This window comes from Lepidochelys olivacea (assembly GCF_965140295.1).
Source record: "Lepidochelys olivacea isolate rLepOli2 genome assembly, chromosome: 7".
NCBI lineage: Eukaryota > Metazoa > Chordata > Testudines > Cheloniidae > Lepidochelys > Lepidochelys olivacea.
In genome coordinates, this window is record NC_140417.1 from 19,257,778 (window position 1) to 19,270,032 (window position 12,255).

The window sequence follows — 12,255 nt, forward strand, 5'->3', positions numbered from 1 at the left end:
TGATTATTTTAATCCTCAGTGGTTCAGGAAGTTTGCTCCTTTGACAGTCCAAGGATTCTAGAGGTTGAAAAGCTGTGAGGTGAGGCTGTGGTCAAGGGGTCACTGAGACTGCTATACTTTCCCTCTAGAAGCAAAATCAAAACAATCAGGCAGTAGGTGTAACATGCTCTATGAATGATTTTTTCCCTGGAGGAAACAGGGTGGGGGCATGAGGCAAGGGATTTGAGTTTCCCTCTCCTGTCCATTCAGGGCTGTACAATTCAGGCTTTGTGGAGATACAGGGATGGATTCTGCTCTCATTCCCAGCAAGGCAGTGTGAATCTGGAGAAGTCCACTGAAGCCAACAGAATGACTTTGGATTTACACTGGGAGCGGAATGTGGCCCACAGAAGAGAATTTGCCTGTGAATGGGGGACAGGCTCAGGATGAATACTAACCCAAATTAGCTTATCTCTGGATTCCTTTTGTGACGATAGAAGATTGTCATTCACTGTAAGCCCAGGATATATTCTGTGGGACAGTGTATGTGACTGTGCGCTACGCAGGCAAGATTATGAACATGATGTGATGGTTTGTTATTTTGGAAGTGACTTGCATCTCTTATTGGGTGGAGAGATGTACCATGGATCCCTGACTGAGGGTTAATTTTAGAATCACAGGCTGTCTGGCTACGTTATTTCTAAGGTATCCATCACAGCAGTGACAGACTAATTTATAGTCCTTGCACAGGCAAAACTCTCAGGGGTTAAAAACTGAACAAGAGCATCAAGATCCGACCCACAGACATTAGAGATGGAAAAGACTTTGTTGGGTTAAATGTTGTCAATCACTCCCTGTCAGTGCAGGATTGGTCCCTGGAGTGTATTGGCTGGTGTTTTGGCCTGTCTAATTTTAAATTCAACCTAGTTATTATTGAAAAAGGTCCTTAGTATTTTTTTTAAAGAAAAGTGGAGTATCAGCTGGTTTGGGGAGCTGAATTCATTTGATGGCTCTAGCTGAGGGTGCGGGCTCTGGGGTGGGACTGGGGATATGGGGCTCAGGAACTCCCCCCAGGTCTCTCTTCATGCAGCAGCTCCAGGGCTGGGGCCGCAGGATAGGCACCCCTCTCCTGGTCCTAGCAGGTCCAGGCCGGGGCTGGGTTCGGGCCGGGGGACGGGGACACAAGGCTGGGCTGTCCCAGCCATGACTGGGTCCAGGCTGGGCTGCCCTGGCCGCGGATGGGGCTGGGCTGGGTTGTGCCATCCTGGCTGAGGCCGCGGTGCCCCGGACTGTGGGAGGGGCTCCCCAGCCGCAGCAGGTCTGGGCCACTCCTCTGGTCGCAGCCGGTCCCCAGGCGGATTTCCTGAGCACTGACGCGGCGCTAAATAGGCTGCTGCGCAGCTTACAGGGAACTTAGGTCTACACTAGAGACCTTCCAGTGGCACAGCTGTATGATGCAGCTGTGCCGCTGTAAGATCTCTCATGTAGCCGCTCTATACTGATGGCAGAGTGCTCTCCCGTGGACGTAATTAACCCCCCCACACACAATGAGCGGCAGTAGCTATGCCAGCGAGGGAAGCTCTCCCACCAACTTAGCGCTGTGCATACTACCACTTATGCCGGAGAAACTTATGTCAATGAGGGATGTGTTTTTTGCACATCCCTGAGTGACATAAGTTTTGCCGAAATAAGTGGTAGTGTAGACATGGCCTAAGTCCCTGTTTGCATTTATTTATTTTCCTTTTTAGAAATCTTCTCTCGTCCATAGAGCCCTGCGCGGATACAAAATTTGTATCTGCATCCAATCCACGATCTGCAAAAATGGTCCAGGGATATAAAGTGAATTTCTGCAGATTTTCAGGACTCTACTCATTCAAACAGCAGTAACAACATTGTGTGATTTAGTGACTAGTCCCACACACAGAATAGCAAAGAGTCAAAGGATCAGATTTTCAAAAGAACTCAGCATGTTGGGTGCTGAGAACTTTTAAGAATCTGGCCCAAAGTGAATGATTCATGAAAAAGCAAGGGCTGCAGATTTATACTGTTCATTTAACAATTACAAACTGCTAAGAGATTTGGAAAATCTGTTCACAGATGAGTCACAAGCAGAGAAGAAGGTTAAATCTGCAATGAATATTATTCTCAAAGAACAATTTGACTGGCTGTGACTCAACAGTTGCAGGAAGCCTTTCATACTGTTTTTATAAGGAAAGAACTGTATAGGATAAAGTTGCAATGTATTGGTCATATCTGCCTTCCTTCTTTAATGAATTACATGAGTTCCAGAGAGTTCCACAAAGGGAGGCAGGGTATGAAGGGACATGAATGGAAAGCCATCAGATCACTGAGGTCAAGTCTGGAAGAGCGAATGGAAAGTCTAATATATGGCCGAGGTCCTTGTATAAAGGTAACAAGCAAGGGGAATCTCTGTCTCAATGAGCTTGAAAGAGGCTCAGAGTGCTAGCACCAAAGAAATATTCAATTTAAAATGTAAAAGCTTAGCTCTGAGGTCCAATAAATTGATTGCTAAAGGCCAATTTTATTTAAATTCGCTTCAGTTTAAATTTCAGAAGCTTGACTACGCCAAGTTTCTGTTATTAGGAGCTGTAATTTGTTTGGATAAAGGCGATTTTCTGCACTCACCGGTGGCGCTCTAGCAAGTTAGCTGCCATTTCATTAATGTACCACAACAGCCTAGTAAAAGCTAAATGAACGATAAGGTATTGTTACATTTATTTTATTGCTTAAATCCAGGCATCCCCAGGTGCGTGGAAATCAAGGCACTGCTCCAGGTTGAACAGTAATAAAGAACCAAGGGACAAAGCCTGCTGAAATAACCAGGAAAGCTGAACATGTATGTTGGAAGAACCCCACACACGAACAATTCTTTACTCTGTTACAAGATACATAGACACACAAAGCTGTGTCAACTGCAAGAAAACCGGAGATAAACTGATGAAAGGTGTTGGACTGACCGCCCTGGAAACTGAAGTCCTCTTTTCAGCTGTAGAACAGGTTCAGCTCAGTGTTAGTTTCCCCCACAATGCCTGCTCCTCAGTCTAGAGGGACCACTTCCAGAATGGAGAGGGCAGACTAGACTCCATCTCAACAAAAATGTTTATGCCTTCTGCTGCAGCTGCTAACAAAGGTGCTAGTTGGGGCCAACAGGTTATGTAATGGTGACACTTATCTACTAGAAGCAGGACTGAGACCACAGAACCACTTTTCACAGCTCACTGAATAGCCTCTCAATGTAACCACTTTCAGTCACTACCTGGAGACACCATGTGATCAAGCACACATTTGGGAACTAGCAACTGCTCAGTTCTAACCCTGGCTCTGCTACCAGCTCTCTGCATGCTCTTGGGTAAGTCACTTCACCAACCTTAGCGTCAGTTTCCCCATTTGTGAAGAGAGGGCACTTACTTACCTACCTCACAGGGGTGTTAATCAGTGCTGCATAAATGCTAAGTAGTCTTGATACTAACTGGAGAGAGATTAAAATGGTGACCAGCTCTGTATCCCATCACCAATCCAGACAGAAGCATTTTCAGAACTTGTGAGCTTGCTAGTGTCTAGAAGTCATTACTCCTGTGCATTTACACACAGCTTTTTATTTCCAAATCTCAATGCTCTTTAAAAAGTGCAGGAACATTATCTTCATTTTACACAAGGGGAAACTGATGCACAGAGTGAGGAAGAGACTTTCTGAAGGCCACACAGCAAGTCAGTGACAGAGCCAGGAGCAGAGCCTCAGTCTCCTGAGTCCCAGCCCCACAGCTGACCCCATATATATTCCAGTAAAGTATTCTAAAACCAATGGCATCTGATCAACACAGGAAATTTCTCCAGGAAAAGGCAGAAAATAATAACAGTAATGCAGCCAACTTACAAAATCATACGAAATAACAAAGCCCAATGTGCCTTACATTCATCTTTAGTGAGTCCTCACAATCAGAGTAATTGGAGACACACATGTATTTCTCAGTGCACCAATAACACTTCCATTTGGTCGAGAGGCAACTGGTACATCTGAAATGCATAAAAAGCAGGTGCACTTAATTTTTAAAGGCCGTGCAGATTTCAGCCCCCTCTGCAGAGCCCAATGTCAGTGTCAGGTTATAGTTCTTCACATACCTGTAGACTCTGTGTTCTCTGTTTTATGGTCCCTAGGACAAATCCATTCAGAGAAGGCTCTGGTCATTCTATCCCTCCTTTTATGGCTATGCTGACGCCCAAAACTCTTGAGGCTGTTGCCTGATTCTGAATCAGGCTGGCCCTTGGTGGGGAATGACTTCTCCACAAACAGTTAAAGGTGTCAGTTCCATTAATTGGCTCACACAGTCAAAGCTTCTGGACCAGAGTGACTTTAGGCAGCCAGCGAGTATTTGAGCCCCTCTCCCATTTTTAAAAATATGTCTTTTAAACCCTGTAAATTGTCCCATTAAGTCAGGTGACGCTAACTTTTCTGGTGGCTTTTTCAATGGCTTTGCGTAGAGGCTGTGGAACCCTACACTGACTGGGTCATTGGGTCACACCATTATACCCTGTAAATATGCACAGAGTTCCATGGGTTGAAACCAGCACCAACAAACCATTATATCCAATGAGAGATACATGGCTATTCCCAAGCAGTTCTGGAAATGCATGGGATGGGACTCAGCGTGTCAAATGCATGGATTATTTGTCTGACTGTTTCTGTTGTTTAACCCCCCTTAGAACCAAAAGACAAACATACCCAGTCTGAAGGCTTTCAGTAGAGAGTTGGGAGCCAAGTATACCTGGCTTCTCTTCAGTCCCCTCTTCTCCTTCTAGCCTATCTGGCTCCCTGCTCCTAACTCCCTCCTCTCTCTCCAATGAGGTTCCTCTGGCTTTCTTAGTCCTCTTCTGGACCCTCCCACAATCACTGTAGCCCCACCCCATCCAGCACCCCACAGCCACATGCTGCTGGTCCATATCACTGCACAGAGCTGCTCTGGGCTCCAGGCCAGTTTGTTTGCACCCCAGACTTCACCTCCTGCTGTGATTCCCCCTCATACCCTGCTGGTTTCCAGCTTGAGGAAGTGGTCAGAAACTGCCAGTGGAATATGTCATAAGGTCAGCCACGAGATGATGGGCTTGTTTCTGGGGGATGTGGGGGAAGGAGGGGGTGATGACAGGGCCATTTGGGAATCTGAAGGCATGAGTACAGATCTGTCCTCACTTCCCTGCAGCCAGAAACCCTCCCTCTCCTTGGCACAGCAGCCTTCAGATACCTCCACTAAACCCTTGGAAACTGTCCAGTCCCTAAGGTACGACGCTTACAAGGTCTCCTGATACTATGGTGATGGATTCTCTATAAATACTATAGATTAGATTAAATGCAGTATACTGATTAGATATATTCGATGCACACACAGATTAGCATGCGAGTGCTAAAGAGTTGGAGATTAGCCAGCACCCTAAGGGTTAACACAAAAAACTTTCAAATAAAAATATTGTTCATGTTTTTTAAAAAAATAAAATACAAAAAAGATAAGCCAGGCTTCATCGAAATGTCCAGATGGCCTGAGATGCTGCTAGGACCTTCCTGTATAAATCCCTGGCAATCATCATCCTCAATCCCGCCAAATCCTGCCCAGGACTCAAACAGTCCCGCTGGCAGGGAGGGCTGTTCCTGCTCAGTTAACCCCACAAGCAAGCACCCTCAAATGATGCATGCACACCATTTTGAATTGCTCAATTTACATCTGTTCCCCTGGCACAAAGATTTGGAAGTTTCAATCACCAGGTTCTAAAGTGAGACACAGCAGAGCAAGCTACTGTTTGTCAACACCCTGCCTTCTCTCCCAACTCTGACCTCCCCCCAAACTGCTTTGGTTGCTGTAGTTTATGAAAGGTGAGATCACTTACGCTGTTTTGGGGTAAATATTTCCAGTTCTTTTGCAATCATAAATGGTGAAATTGGCCCAGACAATATTTTTGCCGTTGACCCGTATTGCAGTTTGAACAATCACATGGTCTGAAACAAGCAAGCCAAAGAATATTGGATCAAAAGAGAGTTTCTATTTTTGCTCAATCTTAGAGGGCAAGACAAAACTTCTGAGTAAACAATATCCCAGCTGCTGAAATTTTTTCTCTGGGGTTTCCTCTGGGTTGCCTCTCAGAGTTCATATATTCCTCCTCATTTAGCCCCCCTACCTTTAAATCCCTTCCCCCCCAAAGTTAAATTAGTGTCTTTGCCTACACAAAGTGCTAAGTTGTATTTTTAAATTTGTTAATTAAATCAGGTTAGTCAATATGTTTTAAAACCTCAGTCATTTTCTCAGTGTGGACAAACCAACTGAAAATGGTGAAAAGTCCCATTTTTGGCTACCAACATTTGTAAACTACATTTCTCCTGCTGTTTGCTTAATTACTTAATTTTTTGAAATCTTATGATAAACACCCCTGGGATGAGACTCAAAGCCTCTTCCAAGAAGTGCATAAAAAATCAAAAGATAGGCTTCCAGAAATTGGCTTGGACATTACCATAAACAATAATACAAAGCAGTTCAATCACTACCATTCTTCCTACAGCTGGGGAGAATATCAATGACATCTTTTAAAACTGCCTAATATGAGTGGGATTTTCAAAAGTGCTCAGAGTGTTGGCCTAACTTTGCTCCCATTGAAGCCAATGATTAAACTTCAGTGGAGCAGTTAGACCAATGGTGAAAACTTGTGAAAATCCCACCCTGAAGTCTAGAATGTGTAGGTCAAAATTTTCAAAATTGGCTACAGATTCTGGATGCCTCACTGTACCCAGCATGAAACAATTTGGGCCTGATTTCCAAAGGCGTTGGGCGCCCACCTCCCCTGACTTCAAGTGGGACTGCAAATGTGCAGTGTCTATGAACGTCAGGTCCCAGGTATCTCATGCTGAGCATCCAATTTTGGAAGCATCCAAAGTTTGTGGGCAGGTTTGAAGATTTCAGTCTTAGTATTTTGGAAAGAGCAGCATGCAGATGGTATTAGTGTTCCTGAGCTGTCTCAGACCACACTTCACTTTTTCTTCTGGATTTTTTTTTCTGAAATGTATTTTTGAAAGGAAAGTAAAATAGTAATAATTAGAAATAACAATAATGCTATTAGTTATAAAGAGCTTAAACTTGTAGATTTCAGTACTTATTAAAAGAAAATTTAAAAACAAATTTTATCTAGACAACATAAGCAAAACCCAATAAGTTACATACCTGAACTGGTTTTTCAATTCCACCAGTAATAATAGATGGATTCGAAAATACTGATTGACAACTCATGTTAGGACGGTAAAAAGATTTCAGGAACTTCCAGCAATGATTATAGTGTGACATTTCATATACTAGAGAAGCTGTGCAGCTGTCCTTTTTTCCAATGTTTTCTATAAATAGTATTATTTGCAAAAAAATAACCTTTAACCCCAGAATCAACACAACAATGAAGAAAATTAATTCCATAAAAGAGATTTTGGAATGTACACTGAGCCCATTTTCCATTACATACCTTGATTGGGTGGGAACGTGGGATATTTCTCTCTTGGAAGAAAATTACAATAAATAAAATAGTTTACATCATTTCCGGGGACTTTGGCGACAGTGTAGATATTATTTCCATAATCACAAGACATCTCCATTCCACTGAGGCTCGGGATGTTCCCATTTATTTGGATTATCATGGCCTTAAATTTGGACAAAAAGTTCAATTATTGCTATAAAAAGTGATTGACAGAGTTGGACAAGGTGATTGAAGCATATAGACTAACCAGTTCAGCAAACATGTCCACTGACAGCTGATTTTTTCAGTATCTATTTTGTCATATGCGTCATATGGTGTACAAGAAATTGCTACAGTAATACACCTTTATCACTATAGAGTTCCATTGTTTCCGTAAGTAAATATATAGGGTAAGTTCATAGTTTGACACTCAGAACTAGCCATGTGCTTTATTCAGATGGTCATCCAAACACAAAGCCAAGGTAGGAGCCCCACTACACATATCTAAACTGCTCCCTTCCATCCGGAATGTGCCACCTAGCCCACTCCACCCTAAGCACCTTACTGGTTCTATCCCCACCTTGTCTTGGAGCACACCTCTTCCCTTTACAGCAGCAGCTCCTTGTGCAACTTCAAATACCACCAGGGTGGGATTATGCCCATGAAACAACAGAAGAGAGTGGGGCAAACCAACTCTGGATCTGAAATTCTTGAACTTTGGGGAAATTCTAGTCTATAGCCAAACCTTCAGGCCGATGACTTCAGGCCCATAGTGAGGAGACCCTTTTGCCCCAGTAAGAAGTTCATGGGATCTTCATGCCCTCCGCCCCGCCGGGGAGAGAGGAGCCTCTCAGGAGCTCAAGGAAAGGGGGCAGGGTAGCTGCTCTAACTTACTGAAGTGTATATGAAAAAGGCCATTCGGGTTGAAGGGCTATTGGTGATTGGTGGAGAAAATATTGCTCTGCACTCCTCCAAAGGGAACTTCAAATGCATTTTTGGTGGTTTATTCTTTGCTGTGAAACTTTTTGCCTAAGCAGCTGCAGGAATTGAAGGTTTTGAAGTACGGGCTTTTGTTTTGTACATTATCTTAAAATAAGACCCCAAAGGCTAAGTTCTCTGCAGTTGTGACTCCATGACACAGTCAATAGGATTACGCCAGAAGATCATTTGGTCCCAAGCCTCTGCTTCAAAAGAGCCAAATGAGAGTTTTCTGTGGCTTTGTGGCTAGGACAGTGTGTCCCAGCTCTGCCAGACCCAGACCCTGAACTGAACATCTCCCATGAGCTCTGGGGACGTTTGGAGATGCATCCAAACTCTGAGCCTCACACTGATCTCTAAACTTAATTAAAATACAAGTTTGCTGCTGATTCAGCACTGTGATGAAAACTAAGTACATAGTCAGTGACCCTCTTCTAACCCAGCTGTTTCCAGGCAGTGAGAAGCAGTACCAGATATGGGGACTGGTACGCTGGGCTCCCTCTCCCCACCTGTGCTGGGCACTGGTTCATTTTGCTGCCTGCTTCCCACTCAGTAACTCATTCCAACACTCTGGAGCTGATCAAAGTCTTTTAGAATAAAAAGATTTATTTGGGTGGAAAATTCCCTTTTTTCAAAACCAAAACTTTTTCCATAAAACCAATGACATTATCAAAGAGTTTAGCAAATTTTTTCATTTACCTGAAACTTGGGTTTTGGTAAAGAAACCATTTTGTTACGAATTTCAAAAATAGTTGATTTTGATATAAATGTTGATTAAAAAATTATAAAAATTTTCATGAAAAACAGATGAATTAATTTAGAACCCCAGGAAAGGGAACAACTTCAAAATTTTAATTTTTTCCCACCATTTTCTCCCCCATTGTTTTTCCCATTTTTTTAATGGGTGAAATTTTCAAAAGCATTCAAGTGACTTAGGAGGCTAAGTCCCATTTTCAAAAGTGACATAAAGGCATGTCAGAGCCCAAGCCCTATTGATTTTCAATGAGACTTCAGCTCCTAAGTGCCTACGTCACTTTTGAAAATGGGACTTCCGTGCTTTTGAAAATTTTGCCACAGCTCTGAAATACACAGTGGTGCTTGGGCTGCTCCAATGACCAGTTTCACCACTGAACGGGAAGCAGTGAACAGTAGCTGGTACCAGCTAGGACATATGAGGTGGGAGTCTGGCAAACTGGTATTATTGCCCCCAAAATGTTTGGAACCATTATCCTAGCTAGAGCAATGACATCTGTGGGCACCGAGAACAGATGGTGACCTGTGGCCATCGCACTTCATTAACCTGTATCCATATTAGATGTACCTTGTTGTCACTGTCAATATTAATTTCTGATGGCATGATTGTCATTGAAGGACACTGCTGCACTCCTTCACTTGCACTCGTCCAGAAATTTGGCTCAGTGGAATTAACGCATTCGTGCTGCAGAGAACACCTGAAACAAACAGAGGCACAACTGATGGTGAGATGCCTATCAAAATATTGATAAAACTGTTGTGACAATTACAAAGAAGGTCCTGTACAAATCTGTAGACTTCCTCCCATTTCTCCAACTTCTGTGTTTCAGCCTATTGTGCTACTGCTAATAGTTAATGGGTACAGTTGTCATGATATCAGCACACCACTCCTGTTAGCATCAATGGGAAATATGTGTATGTGATGGGGAGATATTAGACCGCAACGACTGAGTGCAGAACACGAGAGAAATAGCTGTATATGTACATGTGTGTTTGACCAAAAATCCTGGACCTGATTTGGGAAGACAGAGTCTAATTTTGCGGCCTGATTTCTGGGTATGCGTTGAATTGTGCCCACAAGTAACTGCAGCTGCCAATGACGGGACTCAGCTTTCTAACTAGCTGTTTGCACTCACAGTCAAGTGATTAGATGGCTAACACCTCTTTTTTGCATTCACAATTAGCTATTGTCATAAAAAAATGCAGATGCAATTAAGTGTAAGCAAAAAAGTACACTCTCAAAACTTGAGACTGGATTGAGGCATCTTTAAAAGGATTGCCCCGTATTTGGTAAAAACTGGGAAAGATCAGGCAAAGGTTGTAAGCTAGAATGGCTGTGCAGCAAAACAGCAATCTGCTGAAACTCTGAGGAAGAGATCCAAAGACAATCACCCAGGAGAAGATACAAGAAGTTCTACCTGGTCTCCATTGTACACCATCCACAATAAGCATCAGCTGCAGCCAAGCACTCCGTACATGTTGCATACTGGTCACAGGCAGCCACCTTCACACGGGTCATCTGTGCAACAAGCAAAACCCAAGGTCACTATCATTCCCAGGTATCCAAACATTTTCAGATGCCACAAAAAAAACCCAAACTCTCTGGTGTATGTGCACTTCTTGACAACGGAAAGGAAACTTGTAGTTGACACTAATGAGGTGTTGATGAGACTCACATGTGGTGAACCACTTTGAATAATAGACTAGATAATGTATTAGGAAATGTACTAAGGGGGAACAATCCTGCCTTGGCAGGGGCATGGTTTAGACTTTTCCATCACTCCAATTTATGGTTCGGTGAGTAATGGGAGCACTATGTGCAAACAGAAGACTATATGTCTCTGTTTCTTGTTAGCCAGCATCTTCAGCATAACTGCAAGATGAGGGACAGCAATATTATTAAAATATAAAACCCTTTTGATGGTTCAGATGGGACCAGTTTTTGTCACCATTTCACCGCACATTACCTGGGTCATGATCAGTGTGAAAATCTCAAGATTTCATACTTGCCAGACCCCTTCTAGAAGGGAGTGAACAATGTTTGTCTATTTATGAAGTGACCAGAATTTACCTAGGAATACAAAATCATTCACATGTAGGGAAATATGACTCCTGGGATAGCACATAGGTCAGCAGTACCTCTGGTGAGTTGCTCTGTAAGAACCACTTGGAAGGGGAGAATGCTGTCACTTGTATGCTTTCTTTCCTAGGTTTTTAAACACCTGGAAAAGAAGACTGAGTGGAACTTGATAATTTAGAGTCTGACAATGCAAGGTGGTGAGAGCCCTCAGTTCCCAAAAGGTACTCAGCATCTCAAACAACCAGTCATCTGGGCCAGTTTCTCCTCAAACACATGCTGTGCACAGTTTCCACACATGCTTGTCAAGATTCCCAAAATGTAAATTCCATTGGCAAAAGGAACTGATCTGGCCCAATTTAAAGGAAAGGGCCAAACTATCTGATCTGAAGTATTGTACATGGGGTTTTAGTCCGCCCAGGATAAAGTTCATAGCAGGTGTCTTTTTGTGCTCCTAAGTGTTTGTGAGGCATTTAAGGGGTCTGAGATATTAGCTAGACAGGCACCCTGGGAGAGTTCCATGAAATGATAATGGCCAGTCTGCAGGGAATTACAGCTGGAAAATATAAATACAACATACAAAAGTAGTAGTTGTGTGTCTGTTTCAACAAATTAAAATATAATTCAGGACAGACCACCAGGGCTTGGAGCAAGAACTGAACTCTACTCCTCCTCAGTTGTCACTTAACAGAAGGCAAGGAGAGACCATTTGTTTCTTCCTGCTGTGGAATTTTCAGGCTTCTCCAAAGACAGAGCCTTCCATGCTGCATAGTGCCCTCCTATGAGATGAAGTGTGTGAATTTGTAGGTACAGTGAAACCTGCCCTGAGGACCAGCTCTAACAGGCAAACCTTTTTCTTGAGTGACCCTTTAAAAGTATCCCCAACATTTCTAATACAATGTTATCCAAATTTCAGATAAAGACCAACATCTACTTATTTTTGCCAGCCCTGTAGGTAATTGCTTAAGGCA

General features: G+C 43.1%; 1 protein-coding gene across 1 annotated transcript in view; it reads right to left on the bottom strand.

Annotated features, from left to right (window-relative positions):
• The window catches only part of PLXND1 (plexin D1), a 126,151-nt gene that overhangs the window by 73,897 nt on the left and 39,999 nt on the right, over nt 1-12,255 (bottom strand). The window contains exons 4-8 of the mRNA XM_084634961.1: nt 10,626-10,726; nt 9,776-9,905; nt 7,486-7,660; nt 5,875-5,983; nt 3,912-4,014 (exon numbers count right to left, since the gene is read on the bottom strand). Of these exons, the coding sequence (XP_084491087.1) occupies nt 3,912-4,014; nt 5,875-5,983; nt 7,486-7,660; nt 9,776-9,905; nt 10,626-10,726 (618 nt within the window). The remainder of the gene's footprint in view (nt 1-3,911; nt 4,015-5,874; nt 5,984-7,485; nt 7,661-9,775; nt 9,906-10,625; nt 10,727-12,255) is intronic.